Genomic DNA, 19,792 nt, shown 5'->3' on the forward strand with positions numbered 1-19,792 from the left:
TTTTTCTGTTCACAAAATTCTGCAAATGTGTTTGTTTCTTTGTGAAAAGTTTTCCTAAAATTTGTGTGCCACAGACAAAACAGATGGAAGTTGGCTGTGCTATTCCTTTATTTATTGTCAATTACTATATGTTAACAGTAGATCTTGTATTTAGATCCATTTAAACTTCACTATGCAGCTGCCCATTTGAAAATAAAATGGTTGCCTTCTTTCACTTCAGTGGGCACAATACAAAACATCCATTGAGCTTTCCCTTTATTGCAGCTGCCAGTGCCCAGCCGACTTTTAACAAACCAACCAAGCGGAATAACAATGCAGCTGTAACATTTTATGGTATTTCTGTTAGTTCTCTTTTGAGACCGAAGGTGTTAATTAGGAATCAAAGAATACTACCCTGCCAGCCTTCTTTCACAATCTATATACTGGTCACTGCAGTTTTCAGAAGAGAAAAATAAATCTAATAAAGGGACAAAAATGTTGTTTGTCACACCAGTAACATGTACTTAATATGCTTTGATCACAAGCTTTTTATGCAGTCTTGTCAGACAGGCTGAAAATATTTTTCCACCTCCCTCCAATTTTTTGTTGTCTTTCCTGAATACTCATTCTCGAGTCTGAAATGTCTGGGTGGGAGAGAAGAAGCTTTAATAGGAGCTTGATTTGCTGGTGAAAATTGATGGTCTTGTTACAAGAACATTATCGACAGCTCTTCTGTTCTTCTATTAAAACATGAAGTGTTTTTAACGAAACATAGTACTCTATCTGCTGGGTATTGAAACTAAGTCTCAGGCTGTCTGGCATTACCTATCAGGTATGACTCAAAAATTTGGAAAATATACTGCTTAACAGATGACAAGAGTTTCGCTTCAAACAAAAAGTCTTATGCGGTAGAGTAATATGTAAAACTTCCTTGTTCATATTCCAGTTAGAAAGGCAGCTTTTGCACTACAGATTTGATAATGGTGTTCATGTATTCCACACTCAAAGATATCAGCATGAAGTCATTACCTTCAATCTTCCATCAAACTTAAAACCTTGAAATAAAACTTTATGAAGTCAGCACTGCTGGGAATTAGTCAAGCTTCCTAGCTCTCCCAGCAAGAGCTTTTACTGTTAGATGTCCCAATCATGCCAAAATCCATTAATCCTGCTGGAGGAAGACAGAAGGAAGCTCAAGTTGTTGATTTAATGTTAATGGATTGAATGGACTTCCAAGGCAGCCTACTGAGTTGTCTAAACTATAAAGCAAACAAAGCAATTTAATTTAATTTATATTTGAAATGTTAAAAACAAATTCATAGTGTAGCTTTGGGAATTAAAAATTGACAATCTTTTAGGAAACATGTTGACTGGTACATCATTTGAACAGGTTGATTGCAAATCCTGTGGCTATATCTAGTAAGGTGAGATGACAAAGAAGCAAGGGTACTTCTAAGAGACATGGGGAAAAGTAAACAAAATGAAGACAAAATGTGACAAAATGAAAAATGAAGCAAGCCATTAGGCTGGTCCAGAAACAAGGGCCAACTTTTAAAACACTTTTGGTCTGTGACAGATATGTAGTTCAGCAAGGGCATGTCATCTTCCAGTTGTGCAACCAGAAGTTGATCTGATCATGAAACAGCTGGATTCAGTTTTTGGATTGGCGTGCAAAACAACAACAACAACAACAACAACAACAACAACAACAACAACAACACTCACTCCATGGTGGTGCAGCCTATGTCAACATAGCAGAAGGAAACATGGACAGAAACCACAGCTGCCATGGATTCAAAAGGCAGAGTGATAAGATCCTAATTCAGTGTTGTCCCCCAGGTAAGTTACTGGATTTGCATATGGCAGAACTGGGTTCAAACTATATACTCTACCACAAGCTCATGGGGGACCCTGGGCAAGTTGCTATCTCTCAGCCTCAGTTTCTCCACAGCACAAGTTTGCCTACCTTTCAAAGCTATTGATGGATGGGATAAATAATATAATACTTTACAGAGGGAAAACTGGGGCGTGAAGTTGCCACCCACAAACTGGTAGACGGTGAGACTCAAAGCTCTGTTTCCTGCAGGGGTGGCTGCAGGACCTTAGGTAGTGAAGCTGATCTAGCAGGCTTGAAGTCACCACCTATCCTCTGATAGCTGGTGATATAAATCCTTTGCACTTTAAGGGTCTTGATTGTGCATTGGAAGCTTTCTCTATACTTAACCCACTCCTGACATCAGGTGTCAGATGTGGGGTAGGTGGCATGGTTTGGGGGGAAATGGCTTCATAACCCAAAGTGAGATCTGTGGTGGTTCATCACCCCTGATCTATATACATATAGTCATCCGTCTGTCCGCCCCCCCCTCCATTCTTATTTTTTAATGAATATATTCAATTACTTCAGAGCTAACCCAATGAGAACTTTGGAGCTCTAAGTCTTTAATCTTCATCAGTTTAAGAAGTAGCAAGGACATATTTGGTTGAATGTGTTAAGAGTAGAAAACCAAGCTACTCATCTTGGGAACTGCTGCTAGCAAAGGGACCACATGCAAATGCTCCAAACCAAGTAGTTCAACCAACTGAATTTCTTTAAAAAGAAAAGAAGAAAAAATCATAAACACTTCCTCTCTAAAGCAAACAAAACTTGAGAACTGCTTCAACTAACATTTCCTGTATTTCACTTGCCTAATTGTTATGAGCCAGATAGGAGTTCCCATTCAGCTGCATACTTTTGCAGGGGGATCACTTTGGAAATAAGAAAGGAAATGTTTGTGAAAAGAGTATCACAAGTTCTATGTCATAAACCAAATCTAGGTCTGCCACTTTTTTGCCTAAGAGAGAGACTATGTTTAAACAGTTACATGACCGAGTTCAATGAGACCAGGTAAGCAGATATAGAATCTTAGCCTCAGTGTGCCACCATAACCCTAAAATAGGCTGGAGGTCATTATTCTGAGTCACAATTTGTGATGGTGGATTCTTATAGTTAGTCAGCAAGTGATGAATCCCTTTAGGAAGCAAGCAAGCAGCCTGCTATGTGTTACTTGGGTCTTGAGCATCTCAATCTTCGTGTATCTACGATTCAATTGTGAATAGCAAAAAACTATCAATTAGTTGCAAATACTCCCTTTTGGGGGGAAGGTGGTTAAGAGAGTTACGGAGAGGCAGCTTTAAGCATTTTTGGATGGCAGGGATTAAAAAGACTCATTTCCAAACTGGACTGGTCCATGGGACTCTGTCATCCTCTGTCACCTGATGGGTGATCTTTAAAGAGATTAGCACAAAGTGAGTGTGTCCTTGTTCTTTCTTCTGGATCTCCCTGTGGCTTTTGATGCCACAGACCATAGTATCTTCCTGGACAGACTCTGTGGATGGGAACTAGAGGCACTCTGTTACAGCTAGGGGTGCCAACGTGAATAAAATATGGGGGGGGGGCAGGTAAGCCCCGGCTGCATTATTGATCACATGATGTGCCACACATACACCATCTGAATGGCAATGCCTATTAAGTGAGGGGGCCCCCTCAAATATTTCCTTGGGAATGGTCTCCTATGGTTCCAGTCCTACCTACAGGGCTGAATCCAGACAATAACATTGGTAGAGTGCTTTTTGCCCTCCTGGCAATTCTGATATGGGGTGCTGCAGGATAGTATTTTATCCCCAATGCTTTTTAAAATATCTATGTATATGAAGCCTCTGGAAGTCTTTAGGTGTTTGGGAGCAAGGTGCTACAAATGCACCAATGAAACTCAGCTATGTTTCTCCATAACATCTGAATCAGGGGATGCTGTATGGGCTCCGAACTGCAGCCTGGATGCAGTTGGTGGGATGGATGAGAGAAAAATAAGCTCAGCTTAAATCCTAGTAAGACAGAGGCACTGTGGACGAAGGGTTCATGTGTCTGAAAAATTTGTCAACTGCCTGCCCTGGGTGGGGTTGCACTCTCCACGAAGGAGCAGGTACACAGTCTGGGAGTGCTGCTGAATCCTTGTCACTGGAGACCCAGGTAACCTCAGTGCCTAGAACCACCTTTTACCAGCTGTGGCTGATATAACAACTCTGGCTGTTCCCAGACCAGGAGAGCTTGACCACAGTAGTTCAGTCACTGGTGACTTTAAGGTTGGATTACTGAAATATGTTCTGTGTGGGATTTCCCCTGTGCTTAGTTTGGAAATTACAGTTTATACAGAATGCTGCAGCATGGTTGCTGAGGGGAGTGAGACTCTGTACAGCATCTAACACCTCTGATCAGAGACCTGCACTGGTTGCTGACTTGTTACTAGGTCAAGTTCAAGGTATATAAAGTCCTCAACAGCTTGGGACCAGGAACTTACAAGATCCCCTTACCCCATATATGCCCATTTGACTGCTTCAGTCTGTGGAACTGGCACTGTCCAGGTGTCACATAATATTTGCTCTGCACTTAGAATAATAGAATTGTAGAGTTGGAAGGGACCCAGGCTGGATCTATAAAGGTAAAGGGACCCCGGACCATTAGGTCCAGTCGTGGCCGACTCTGGGGTTGCGGCGCTCATCTCGCTTTACTGGCCGAGGGAGCCGGCATACAGCTTCCGGGTCATGTGGCCAGCATGACTAAGCCGCTTCTGGCGAACCAGAGCAGCGCATGGAAACGCCGTTTACCTTCCCGCCAGAGCGATACCTATTATCTACTTGCACTTTGATGTGCTTCCGAACTGCTAGGTGGGCAGGAGCAGGGATTGAGTAATGGGAACTCACCCCGTCGCGGGGATTCGAACCGCCGACCTTCTGATCGGCAAGTCCTAGGCTCTGTGGTGTAACCCACAGCGCCACCCGTGTCCCTAGGCTGGATCTAGACACATCAAAAAAAGCATTTCAGGAAAACGCGTTGTAAACCTCAAAGTGGGAAACCACGTTGGCGAAAGACAGAACTCCAAAGCGACACCTGGTGTCACAGTGTTATAATGCATATAAAACACTTTTTCTTTAGTAAATGTAGCTGAGTTCCCAAAGATCTGAACATTTCAGCATATAAGTACAGTGGTACCTCGAGTTGCAGACAGGATCTGTTCTGGAGGTACGGCCAGATCCTGAGGTTTTCGCAACTAGAGAGACCGCTTCTGCGCATGTGCTTGTGGCAAAAACCCAGAAATTTACTTCTGGGTTTGCCACTTACATATCCTGACATTTATGTAACCGGAGGGATATGTAAGCGGAGGTACGACTGTACCTACACTTTGTAACTCCCTTTTCATTCAGATAAGCCTATGCAGACATGTAGAAGCTGACACGTGGCAACTTTGTTACATATCTTTAGGCACCAAGCAAAAACATTATTCTTCTCCCAAGCCTTTGGCTAATTAAACCATCTATGGACCATGTGTGTGTGGTGGGATACTATTGTTTGTTACTATGCTATCTATTTTTGTGTTTTTATAGTGTAAACCACCCTGTGATCATCAGATTAAGAGGGGTATAGACATTTAATAAATAAATAACAAATAGCCTGTTTTTAGCTTTACTGTTGATTTTAATTATATTATGAATTTTTAAACTTTGCCTTCTATTGATTTTAATGTTTGCTTTATTTTTGTAGACTACTTAGATGTTATGTTTACAATCAAGCTGCATATAAATGTTGTTAAATAACTAAAAAGAAATCAAAGTATGTTCTAGTAATGGAGCCCCAAACTATTCATATTTATTTATTTAAAATAATTCTATCTTGTCTCTCCTGCATTTGAGGCACCTTATGATAATAAAACACAATAAAGACAATTATAAAACATTACGACCAGATAATTTCACTGCAGTATCTTCACACTTTAATATCCATCAGCTTTGAAAGTCTGTCTTTAAAATATAGGTCTTATAACCCTATTTTAAAAAGTTGTGAAATAACTCTGAACTGAGCTTGAAAAAGACCACCAGGGGTAAACTTGTCTGGTCCTGGTTACCAATCTTGATTCCCTGTGTCCTGAACTAAATGAGGTTTCTGGACCGTTTTCAGTTGCAGTTCCACATATACTGAACTGCACAGATCCAAACACATAAAAACCACAGCATTTATGTTTCAGTTGCTGTGGCAACACAAATCACTGTTTATATGGTGATGGCTAATAGCTGGGCTTTGAAAACAATAAATGAATGAATAATTAAGTACAATATTTGATTTTTCCTTTGTTTTACACAGAGCTCAGAAAGCTTTGTCTTGTCCTTTTCAGCAGAGGAACATGGCAATTATTCACCACTGGGTATAATCAACAAAATGGCCTGCCCTAAGTCAACACAGAATGCTTATCCCCAGTGAACTGCAGGCATACCTGCAGACTTCAACTACCATGCCATGAACAGCCAGGGTTGCTATAAATTAGTGTGAGGGAATCTCAGGCCCAGGGATGGATGAGACCCTGCAGGCTTGTCTGTCCAGCCCTCTGATCCGTACCCAGGCCATGTACCCCTCCACAATCCATACTTCCAGGACGCTGCTCTGCACTGTCTAAAAGTACTTTGGCCCGTTTTGAAAGTATCCTTTAAATATTATAAAGCCTCATGCTTACCTAGATGAAGAGAAGTTTCTGTATGCACACATGCATATTGGGGACATTTGCGTAGCACCCCACAGATCTGACCTGACCAGCTGAGTTGTGGTCCAGACCCTCTACCTCTTAAGTTCACTGCATTGTTACTGAAGGGGGTTAATCACCCAGACCTTATCTGTTTCATGATCAGTAGTGCAAACTCAAGCTTTCTCGGTTACCATAATCCCAAACCCAAAGAATTCTGCTCTGTTTGGCAACAATGGAACTCGCCTCAAGACCTCAGCAATCATGATAACACTATTCCTTAAATTAATAACAACAAGGAAACATAAATGGCATTTTTAAATGCCTGCAAACAATTAACATTCCCCCCCATCCTATTCACTTGGATACAAATCCCACTGATTTTGGTGGAAATGATTACAATTGCAGTCTTTAAACAATAACGGGCAGAGGCTGCCGAGAGTATAAAAAGAAAGCTTTCCAAGTTGCTCCAGATCTGGGTAAGCAATTTTAATGGTAAGCATTTGAAAGACAAACTCCACTGGGGGAAAAAGGCCAAGTTAACAAGGGAACATTTGAAGGAAGTCTAATCTCAGCTGGCATGTTGACTGGGAAGGTCAGCTTCATGCACGCGTTCACAGCTGGAGTCGGGCTCCCTCTGTCAGGCCAATTGTCCTCTGCACTCCAGATACTAAGCCAAACTGAAGGTGCCTTCACTCTGCCAGACCCTTGCATTTTACTAGTTTAAAGGGAGTTTCCTTCCCCCACCACACCACCCTGTCAGTTTACATATCATTTCCACAGAGCAGTCACCACACAAAAAGGAATACCGGGTGTATGCTATGCAATGACTTTTTCAGTCTCTCCCCTTAAAGTCACACAACCCTGACAATGCATATAGATTTAGCAAACAGGGAATGCAACACGTTAGTTTAGTTGTGCTTTATTTAAGTACAAGATGGCCCAGTATTTAAAAGCAGCATAGTTTGCCAATTTATACGTGTCAAGGAAAACAGAATTGACTAAAATGTATTTCTGTAATGCTAGCATCCTTGAGCTTAGCCACCGTGATCTAGATATTCTTATTAATTAGAATGGCCCTGTATGGTAAGGTTATCATAAACCTTTATGACATATGGTGAATTTATTTACTTACCTTATACTATTAAACTTTTGTTATGTGGTGGTCTGATGACTAGATACAAATAAACAAATCTGATCTATCATGATTTATTAATTGTAAACTAGCCAAACCAGTGAATGTATAGAGGTGTTAATCAGATGTAGAAACTCCTCACTTTACTGCACCTTTTTGATATTTTTTCACTCAGCCAGAATTTTCCTTAGATTATACAACATTATTCTTTCACCGACTTTTTATTTTTTTCCCCAATGGCCCATATAACAATCTACTTTTTAACTGTCCTTAAAAAAGTTTTTAGAGAAGAATAAATGTTTAAAAGAAAATGAGAAGAAGTAAAATCTCCCATCACACTTGCTTCTTTCAGCTATGCTTAGGACTGAAAAGTGTATGGATATGGGTTTCCTCCAACCCAGAAGGATATATATTATCATCCTAAGGACAGCACTTAAATTCACCTCAGAAAAGTTCAGTTTAACCATAAAAAAAATATTTTGGAATGGTTCTTTCTATAAGCAATATATAATTAAATACAGTATATATTTAATTATATGGTTTGCGTGGTATTCAGCTCTGAGCAGACAAACTGAAGTTAATGGTTATGGCTGACAGGGTAGATCTACACACAGGAAAAAAACACTATGTAAACATTGCACATTCCCCCCCCCCTCCTGTGCCATCTGGTGTTGCAGGTTTATAACACATTAAAAACATTGTGGTTTTTTTTACAAATGTAGCTGAGTCCTTAGTTTCATTTATTTCCGTGGGTCTACTCTGAATAGGACCTAGTTCATTACAAACCTTGGTCTCCCTTTTCCACTGCCCTTGATATACATATAGCTCAAATTAGTCTGCAAATTGGCAACAGCAAAAACACACTTTTGTTATATATATCCAGTTTTGTTTGGGGGGGGGGGAGATGCAGTGGTACGCATACCCCTAAACATTTTGTGAATCTTTGTACTTTTGTCCATTTACTGTATTTATTTTTCCCAATTTGAACTATAAAATGGTGATTCTCTTGAGTCAAAATGAGAGTAGCCCTAAACTATTCTGGGTTGCTAAAACTAGGATCACAAAACACAGTTAGCCACAAAACCATGATGGAAACCTTCTTTAACTGTGATTTGGCATGTAGTCTGAATTAAGCCGCACTACTGATGCTTAATGTTATCTGAAACACTTGAGACCAGATAGCAAACAAAGCAATCCAAAATACTATGGGGATATGAGTGACTGTGAGCACAATATTTTAGTATTCTAAAGGTATTCTAAAGGTACCAGCACCACATTTTTAAATGCTTGAGCAACAAGATGTTCTGGAGTTTTCTAATCCTATCTTGTGTCTTTTAGTCATCAATGAGAGTTGGCAGATGGGTTAGAGCTATGCCACTGCATAATTAGGCAAACTTCAGTTTAATCACAACTTGATGCAAATAGCAAAGGGTTATGTCACTGGATCCTGTTTTTAAGCATTGTGCAGGATGACTGAAATAATGCAGACAACCTTTCTTGCAGGGCATTTCCTACCTCAATTTTTTTCAACTCTTCAAAAGAAAAAACGCACACTTCAGAATCAGCTATGCTTTAATATAGCTAATTACTAGAAAGCTACTTTTGAAAAGTAAGTGACACAGTTCATAACTCCAGCTTTCCCAACCCTCTGGTGTTTAACAGTTCAGTCCTGGCCTACAAGTTTTATGTTACTAATGCCAAAATCCTATCACACTTAGTTGGGTGTAAACCCTATTGAACTTAGCAAGACCTACATTATATGCTTAATGTATATGCACACCATTCTTCAAACAACTGGTCCCCGGGGTAGCTATAGGTTGATCCTATTTTAACTTACTTCTGACTAAATATGTATAGTTCCAACCTATACATTCACTATCCTTGATTCCAAACAGCACAGATGAAATACTTTACAATAAATGTGTTTTGCCATGTTCTACAGCACATGAAAGAAAGCAGTGTTTTATATACATTGTCCATCAAGTCTCATCTGTAGGCTGGATAGGCTGACGACAGATGTCTGAGGCAATACAGTGGTACCTTGGTTCTCAAACTTAATCCATTCTGGGAGTCCATTCGACTCCCGAAACTATCAAAAACCAAGGCATGGCTTCTGATTGGCTGCAGGATCTTCCTGCACTCAATCAGAAGCTGCAGAAGCCACGGAAGCTGCGTCGGATGTTTGGCTTCTGGAAAACGTTTACAAACTAGAACACCTACATCCGGGTTTGCAGCGTTCAGGAGCCAATTTGTTCGACAGCTAAGCTGTTCAGGAACCAAGGTACCACTGCACCTGAATCCTCAACTTTCAGTAAGGCCTCTTGGCTGCTATGTCACATTTTGAGTGCGTCCTTCTGCCTGTCCCTGTGGTGCACAGCATCAAAAATTTCCAGAGGAGCAGTTGTGCTTGTTGGTTTCAGCAAAACAATCAGTCTTGTGGCAACTTAATAACTAACAAATTTATTCTGGTTTATATATTTTGCCACTCTTGTTTCCAGTGAGGAATTGTTACATAGAATGAAGTTATTAGTCAATAGCTTTATTTGGTTAACAACAAACAAAACATTCAGCTAGGAATAGCAATTTGCACCAACAGTGGAAAATAAGGAGGCGAGACACAAGGTTGTGTGAAATAGGCCACGTTTATTCCTTTAAAATGGACCAGTGGTGGGGGGAAATGGTGTGGGATATTAACTGCATATGGCAAACTGTGGTCAAGCCAGCCCTACTAAGAATGAGGAGCAGCATTTCATCTACCCCTTTCCTTATGCTCCATCTTTCAGTTGAGTCGAGAGGCCTTGCTGCTTCATAGGTTGGCCCCAAAGGTGTTCCCTACCCACAGCCTCAAAGACAAATGTCAGGACTACATCTGTTACTCTTAAAGGTGCCTAAGGAGGCTCAGCAAACCTTAATTATTTTGGCCTATGTGGCCAATTAACCCAGTGTTTCCCAAACTTGTGCCTCCAGCTGTTTTTGAACTACAACTCCCATCATCCCTGACTAGCAAGACCAATGGCAAGGGATGATGGGAATTGTAGTCCAAAAACAGCTGGAGGCACAAGGTTGGGAAACACTGAATTAACCTATTCAATGGCTGCCACCTGCTAAGAGCACCAGCCACCAAATCAGTACAGTGTAGGCAAAAAAGTCAATCAGCAAAGCCAAAAAAATCCTACTTGGTCCCAGAAGACAACTAGCAATGCCTATACTGAACAAAGAGTAAGGGGTGTGTGCCAAGGAATGGAAGAGGCTGCAGGAGAGGCTTAAATAGTCCAGCCTTAGCCTCGCCATCACCTTTAGCATTAACATGTGTTAGGGCTCTTGCAGCCTCCCCTTCCCTAAAGGGCTGCAAAGGTTATTCACCATCACTGCTTCAGGCAAGGCTGCAAGGAGATTTGTCATAATGGTTTGAAATAGCATTATTTGCTCTATGAATAATGAAGTTGACCTCAATAGTAAAGTAAAAAGATACTGGCTTTAAATGGAGAAATTTCACTACCAAGAATTACTACAATGACCGATAACGCAAAGCAATGTTCTAAACAATGGTTGAAGTGGGGGGGGGGGGAGGTGGTAATCAAAAAGTTTCACCCAATTAAACAATCTTGATGTCATGATAATAGCAACAAATTGATGTTTCGTCTATTCACTTTCATGAAAAGTAGCACTTTTCTCGAAGTCATACAATTATTTTAAAAGTGCAGCAATAAACCTTTAGCCCATTGTATTATGCTAAAACCTATACGAATGGAGCTTGCACATTTTTCAAGCATTAAACTGGGTGGATATAAATGTGACCTAAAATCCACAAGACAGCATCACCTCCTGGTTTGGAAGAACAGTTTTCACATATCAAGGAGGCCTCCAGTATAAAAGTCTCATACTCTACTGTGTCCAAATCTGTTTGTCTTGAGGGAAAACAAAGATATCCATCATGTTCAAATGCCTTTGACCTTCTACCCAGTAGCTACACCAGAGAAGATTAGGGGTGGGTATCCAATGTCAGATCAAGTAAAATCACTCTAGTTTATCACCAGGTTTGATAAGCGGCATATAGACAGAGGGACCTTTTCCAGCTTGAGGTCCACATTCCTTCATAGGAAACCTTATGGAGGTCACATGCCTATAGTGGGTGGAACACTGAATGCAGAAGGCTACGTTGCTGCCCACATGCAGAAGTCAGAGATTTCTTCACACAAACACATCTCTCCACCCCAGCAAGCAGTTGAAGGATATATTACACCCAGGCCGAGGCACTCAAGAAGGATCTGAGCAGAGCCAGAGAGCAGTGTGGCCTGGGCAGGGCAGGGCAGGGCACAGCTTGGAAAACATCCCAAGAGCCAGACAGAGATGCCTGAATGGCCACATCCTCCCCTCAAGTCAAAGCTTCCTTATCTCTGATATGGAGACTACAATTTCCTTGGCTAGACTGAGTAGTAAATCCAAAGGGAAGATTGATCTGCCTTCCTGGGCACCTGCTCTGGTTTTAGGCAGAGATCAGTTAAAGATTAAATAAAATACTGCACTTCAAAGCCATGCCTTGGGAAGCGAAGGTAAAGATAGCATCCAGCAGTGCTAACCAAGTTTATGCTCTTGCTCCATTTTTAACTACTCTGTAAACAATGCATCATAATTATATAGTGGATTGGTATAAGTACCCGAAAGAACGTAAGATAGGGCTGCCATATTTCAAAGAGTAAAAACCAAGACACCCCAAAAGTTGTTGAGTCTGGTGGATCAGACCAGTGGCCCATCAAATCATACAAGATGCTTGTATATGTACCTTGCACCTATTTTGAATGGACAAAAAAATGTATCTAAATGGCTTACATCCTATTTTCTAATAAACAGATGTTTAAGGCCGTAATCCTATATAACCTCTTATCTGGGAGTAAACCCCATTGAACTCATTAGCACTGCACTATAAAGCAACATCTACACAGGTGTTTTGGCAACAAATTGATTGTTTTTCTAGGTTGCCCCTTGTAGTATGGTTCTAAATACACGCATCCCCTAAGTGTGCATGGATTTGGCTTTGAAGTGGTGTCTCTGTGCCACCTCAAGGTATAGTAGAGTGAGGTGAGATCATTCAGTACACCTGTATTGCAGTGCCCTAGCCTAGACAGCAGCTTCTCAGTGAATGTACAACAATAAAACAAAGCATGCAGGCTGTGGTTGTAGCTTAATTCCTATATAAAAACACTTTTCATGTATAAATTTTGATAATCTGAAAGCGTATTCTCAACCATACTTTTTTTCTACTCAGGCTCCATAAATCCACAATCAACACATACATGTTTTACCACTTTGTACCAAACAAAAAGAAATAAAAATCTGGCATGTACTTTGACAGCACAGCAAGATACTAATATAAACATACAGCACACACACACACACGGCACTGAGCCTCTTGGGCTTGCCGATCAGAAGATGGATTCGCAATACGAATCCATGCGACGAGGTGAGTTCCCGTTGCTCTGTCCTAGCTTCTGCCAACCTAGCAGTTTGAAAGCACACCAGTGAAAGTAGATATATAGGTAATGCTGCAGCGGGAAGGTAAACAGCATTTCTGTGCACCTGGCACTCATCACAGTGTTCTGTTGCACCAGAAGCAGTTTAGTCATGTTGGCCACATGACCCAGAAAGTTTTCTGTGGACAAGCGCTGGCTCCCTCAGCCTGAAAAGCAACATGAGCACCGCACCCCATAGTTACCTTTGACTGGACGTAACCATCCAGGGGTCCTTTACCGTTACCTTACGTGACACTGTAAATCCTGACTGTCTCTGCTAAGAAGTAACCCACTGAGTTCAACCATACATACTACCAGGCATGTTTCTACAGGACTACAGCCTTAAACATATTTCAGAACTCTACCATCTCCATCCCCTGGTACCTTCCAGCTCAGAATATACAAACAAAGAGTACCAAGTATTGGAGAGCTGTAACAAGTACCATGGCTCACTTAGTTTGCAGTAGCCCCGCTGAATGTAATAGAATGCATGATTGCAGCTTACAGATTTGAAAGTGACATGGATCATGCTCAATCCTAACGTAAGTATTTTTAGAATAATATTTATATCATAGCTCCTGATGCTGGTTGCAATGCTGAATCAGATTTTTTAGCTCTTGAGGATGGTTCCCAAGACTCTGTCAGGCTCCATGGTGCATTTGGATTTTTGTTGCCCATTGGTGGTGGAAAACAGGCACATCTGTCTAAAACTGGAGTGCCTCAAGCTTGGGAATTACACAGTGCTGCCCACCTCAGTTATATCTGATGTAGTCAGAATGGTGGACAGACACGAGACTGTCAGATAGCCCCACTTTTAAAGAACTGCCTCTGATTCCGTGTCATGTTAGGATGCCTTCCACAAAATGCAAATGTGTTGTTGGCAACAGTAAAATCTATTGGGTTTTCCATGGAAAGGTTAAATCCCAGTTAAATGCATAGGCTGGCATTTTTATGGCATTGACATCCTGAGGGTGCTGTGAAGGAATTGCATATGTGAGGAGTGCTGATCCCACAACACCCATAGGGTAACAAACCTATTGAGACGGACACCTTCTTTCTTGTGAAACTCCACTGCTCCTAAAGAACAAACTCAAACTCCACAATGTGCTTAATTGTTTTTAGCGCTCACGCAACAGTCTCTCGGAGCAGCTCATCTGCATTTTTTTTAAAAAAGTAACCATAACTGTGGAACAGGATCACAGGAAAAAACAACCATTTTCACGAAGTTCCCTTTGAGAGGAACAAACCTAAACCAGTAAACACACCACAGGGTTTTGCTCAGGTTACTAGATACCCATTGCTTTAAGCAGCATGGCTTATTTCGGATACCGCTGTCCCCTGCTTGATCCAGGACATCACGTCCTCCGCAGAACATGGTCTTGCTCTGGCACGGGCGACCATCGCGCAAAGGACGGAGATCGACGAGATCCTTTATCCTTCCCCTAGTTCTTAGACCTTATTCTAACTAAGCCAAAATCTGCGCAATTGAAATAGAATCCCAGAGCCCTCCTCGCATGTCTTCATCCCGCCCCCCCCCCTTCCTCCGTTGTTTCAGTGGGTCTCAGATTGTAAACCCTCGAGGTAGGACCTGTCTTACCTGTTCTTCGTACAGCACGCCGATGGCGTCATCCTAGCATCACCCCCTATCCCTCGCCTCACCGACGACTAAGGTAGCGGCTTTCTCATTGCCCTGCCCCCCCCCCCCCCGCTCCTCTTCCTTCCCACAGCTGCGCCTGCCCCGCGCGCCAAAGCCACTTACAGGTAAGAGGTGAAGACGCTGAGGTTGGCGGGCACGCCGGCCAGGCCCAGGTCCGAGCAGTCCACTCTCACCAGCATCCCGTCTTCCTCGCAGTGGCAAGCGGCCGGGCAGCTCCTGGGGCGCCTTCCGAACGGGCTGCCTCCGCCGGCAAGCGGCACCGCCGCGCCGAGGAACCCCAGCAAGCTGGCAAGGAGCAGCGCGCGGGCGGCGGCGGCGGCGGCAGAGGAGGTGTCCATGGTGCCACGGCAGCGCTGAGGGGGCGAGCGGCGAAAACGGCGGAGCTCCTTTCCTGAGAAGCCGAGGGAGCCGCTGACATTCCCCCCTCAGCTGTACCGCGCGGGGGCTTGCCGAGGCTCGGAGGCGCGCGCTCGGCTTTTTGAGATGGGAAGGCGACTCTCGCTCTTCTGTGAATATCTAGCCTCAAACGCGGCGAGAGAGGGGACGCTTAGAATAGCTGGCAGCTCATGAAAGTGCCGTTGGAGGGACTGCGGTGGTGGCTGCTGCTGCTCCCGTAAGCCCCAGCCGCTCTTTGTAGGAGCATCTCAGTTTACACGCTGTTTTTAAAGAGCTGGAGTCTGAACCGCGCGCGCCCGCTGACGTCGCCCCGACGTCGCCTCGCCGCCGCGCTCCCTGCTCCTGCCAGCGCCGGAGAAGGGGGGGGGGGCGTGGTGGCGTGAGCGACAGAAAGCTCGCGAGGGGGTGGGGCTTGTGCGCTCTCTTGCCAGAGCCCGGCGGGAACAGCAGCGGGCCGAGGCAGATGCGAAGGCCGAGTGGGAGTTTAGGCGCGCTTCGCTCCCTTCCCGCCCCTTCTCCTTGCTGCTGTTTGGTGTGCCAAGCGGGAAAAGGCCAGCTTGGCAGCGCCTCAGAGCTGCGAGGCGATAGTCCTTGACGCAACTAAAGCCCGGGACGGCCGTAGTTTTCCCCTCGACGTACACAAACTCCGCGCCACCGAAGCCCCTCACGTCAAATGTCAGCGGGAACTTTGTTCTTACGGGAAGTCACCATTCCCGCCCCCCCCCAAAAAAACATTTCACCTTCAACCGCTCCATGGTGGCGGGGATTCAGCAGGTGCAGCTTTTCTGACCACCCTGCAGCTGTTAAAGAAACAGGAGGTCAGACACGTGTGAAGCGTCTCTTCAGTCCCCGTTCCCAAGAGAGCGTTTTCTTTAAGCAGCCTAGATCTGTCTGGTGGCAGTCATAGCCAGAGGGGGGCAGTGGGTAGGGTTACTAATCTCACTGAGGTATCACGGAGCGGTTTCAGATATTTATCCCATTGCATAGCTGTCAACTTTTCCCTTTTCTTGCGAGGAATCCTATTTGGAATAAGGGAATTTCCCTTAAAAAAAGGAAAACGGTGACAGCTGTGCCCATTGTGTTGGCGACCAGATCGACAACATTATGTCCTTACTGTAGAAGCAGGACTATAGTTTGTCTCCCACGTCTACTCTCCCCCAAGTGTAAGGCAGGGTTCCCCCCCCCCAGTCTAAAAACTTAAGAGTTGGGTGGAAAAAACCCAACCACAGTAGAACAAAGTCTACTTGTTCATTATCAAGTTTTAAAAAATATATATAACGTTCAAATAGCAGTTCAGTTCTATCCCTGATGGGCAAGTTGTGCATCAATTTCAGGACGATTTGAGCCTGCAAATCCTGATTCATTTCAATTGTTTGGCACTGGATGAAGCCTATTTCTTGGCTAAATAGGAGGATTCGACCGCCTCCCCAACTATAAACAAATAATGCTGTGCATTTTTGTGGGTCCGGTATAGATCTTAGATAGGAATGCAGGAATTTGAGGGGATGTAATCAAGCAAAGAAGAAGAAGAAGAAGAAGGAGGAGGAGGAGGAGGAGGAGGAGGAGGAGGAGGAGGAGGAATATCACATTCTGTACCAGATTATATATTTATATTGAATATATATCTTCCTTTTCCTCAGGATGGCATACACAGCCCCTGTCTCCTACACCAGTTTTATCCTCACAACAACCCTGTGTGGTAGGTTAGGCTGAGAAAAAGCAACGGGCCAAAGGTCACCAAGGGAGTTTCATGACTTGGTGGGGATTTGTAATCCGAGATAGACACACTTATCAACCACAGAGAAATGGCAAATGACATCTGAGGGACTCAGATGTCCCAGTTATCACAAGCACATATAAACCAAATGACCTTCAGAAGGAATATGCACCACTGCAAAGTAGTTTTCAGGTATTCACTGGTGCTTGTACAGAATGCAAACATTTCTCATCAAACTGGGGGAATTTCTGAAAAATCCTCAGTAACTTGGAGTAAACGGGACACATGCAGTTCCATTAATTTCTAAAATGGCAGTTGCCTGAATAACTGCAGTTCGTCTTAGGCAAGATGGCAGCCCCATTCATTGTGTGTTCCAACAGTCATCTATGTACTTTACCAAAGAATACCACGCCTGCATAGTTTTAGTCAACTGATAAGCAAATATTTTTCAAACATATGATTAAACACTATTTGCATTCTTTGCTGGCTTGTTATAGGCATATTTAATTTGTTCCAAAAGAGTATAATGTCCACTGTTTACCTTGCTCTTTTCATGCTGAAGAAATAATGCTTTAGGCTTGATATCTCTACTTCCTTTTGATAAATGCAGTTTGATTAATAATTGAGAGGGAGGGGGGGAAATGCTATTTTGCTTGGACATTATTTATTTTTTATGCATATGTCTGATTATCTAATAGGCCAGTGTGCAACATTAACATATCTTTATTTAGTTGCTGCTAATACAAATATTAACCTTTGAATAAGTCTAGTGTTGGGGTAGGTTTTTTTTGTCCTTATTGGAAGCAGGATGTGATTGGATTGGAATTCTTTATTTTGCGCTGCATGCCAAATATTTGTACTATAATCAGACCATATGCATCTTTTGAAGTTCTATTTATGTAAGACCCCCTCTCCACAATTCCACATGTATGAAATGACACTATTTCCACTTTCTTATAAGACATTATATGTTGGGGACGCTCTCTTGAGGTTGCTAGTAGTGTGATTTACTAATCTTTCTGGAGTAGACTTTTTACGCGTATGGAAGACATACATAGATTGCTTCCCTCCGACTAAGCCAGCCATGGAAACCCATTTGTGGGTTATTACACTATTGGAGGTGAGGGGAGAGGACACTGGGGATAAAGGTTCCCCTTTGGTAATGCTAAACCTTTGCAACTGCCACCCAAGAAAGTTTGCTTGGTATTGAGTCTGTTGTCTTTTTGGTGCCGGGTAAGTCCTTTTACATTTTCCCAGAACAGTCAGATATGTTGACTATAACTCTGCTTTTGCTGCTACTGTTGGGGTTTTTACTTACTGATTTATCATTATTGTTAAAACTATTTTGAATTTTAAGCCACTTTTGGTTGGCTTTGGGAAGAGGGGTAGCCAGTTAATCAAGAATAAATGCAGAAGAGTATCATTATATGGTTGGGCTAGAGATAAATGGATCATATGACTGGGATGTAATATGCAAGTGTATCTCTAGCCAGTGAACTTTCTACAAACCTAAGGAATTTGGCTTGCCCAGGAAAATACTGTATGATTGCTTTGTTAGCAGTTCATTTTGATTCCTGTTTTTATTTAACATTTCCTATAACGTTTCCTGTGAAAATTGACATATTGATGCCCAGAGGATATGCTTTCCATCCTGTGTGATTCTTTGTAATGCAATGGTCAGGGGAAATGGTCAATAAATATATCAAGTTAAACTTTATTTATTAATATAAGAAATGCACACCCTGCCCTTCTGGTGCCTGTGCACCACTCAGGGTGACTAACAACAATTAAAATCAACCATGCAATGTAGAATACAACAACCCCTTCCCTAAAATACAATATAATGAGAACAGAGCAGGGAGGTTGTTGTTTACCAAACGGAGGGTTTTCCTTTCACATGAGTGCATTTGGTCTGATGATTCCCATCACCTTGTGTTAGGGGGAAATAGTAATTATTCCTGAGTTAAACCTGATGGGCAGCTGAGTAGAGTTACCCTACAGTGGTGAAGCGCAGTACCACAGAACAAATAACCACCAGCTTAGTGATACCTTTGCACTGGTAGGATTCTATCACCAGCTACATCATGGCATGGGCAGAGTCCTACCATGATGGTGCGGCAGCAGGAGCATAGCAAGAGAGAAATGCAAGTTCAGGAGAGTGCAAGAGTTCCCACTCACTCCAGTGGTGTAACATATGCCTGAAAACAGGTATCAAAACATTGCTATAGAAATCAATGGATTGCCTTCCTCCGCATTCTCCTCCCTTCTCCAGTCACAACGGCGAATAGGATTCTGTTACAGCCAGTCTCAGGAGTATACATGACCCACTCGAGGAATCCTGATCTCTTATATCCAGGATTGTTGCATGATCTTGCTTCACCTGTTCTCATGTCTATAGAACTTAGAGCAGGGGTCAGCAAACTTTTTCAGCAGGGGGCTGAAAAAGTCCCTTGTGGGGGGACTATATTTAAAAAATAAAATAAACGAATTCCTATGCCCCACAAATAACCCAGAGATGCATTTTAAATAAAAGGACACATTCTACTCATGTAAAAACATGCTGATTCCCAGCTGGATTTAGAAAGCGATTGGGCCAGATCTGGCCCCTGGGCCTTAGTTTGCCTTCCCATGACTTAGAGCATGCAAGGGAGAGCTTTAGTGATGCGTATGCCAGTGAAAGCGCACTTTGGATTTAACAAAATGGGAAGCTTCCAACAAAATGGGAAAGCCTTCCTGCCCGTGTCTGTCTCTTCTGTGCCCTTACAAGGACTACACACTCATAACAGGCACCCCAAAACTATTGCTTTAACTGACTATGGCCAGAAAGACAAGGTAATCCAACACGATGCGCAA

The 19,792-nt window shown here is 42.8% G+C and overlaps 1 protein-coding gene across 1 annotated transcript in view; it reads right to left on the reverse strand.

Annotated features, from left to right (window-relative positions):
• The window catches only part of LGR5 (leucine rich repeat containing G protein-coupled receptor 5), a 76,875-nt gene extending 61,410 nt beyond the window's left edge, over nt 1-15,465 (reverse strand). Inside the window, exon 1 of the mRNA XM_081878744.1 lies at nt 14,929-15,465. Coding sequence (XP_081734870.1) covers nt 14,929-15,164 — 236 coding nt within the window. The 5' untranslated portion in view covers nt 15,165-15,465. The remainder of the gene's footprint in view (nt 1-14,928) is intronic.
• Between the last annotated feature and the right edge of the window lie 4,327 nt (nt 15,466-19,792).

Source organism: Podarcis erhardii (assembly GCF_964252035.2).
Source record: "Podarcis erhardii genome assembly, chromosome: 10".
In the NCBI taxonomy this organism is placed as follows: domain Eukaryota; kingdom Metazoa; phylum Chordata; class Lepidosauria; order Squamata; family Lacertidae; genus Podarcis; species Podarcis erhardii.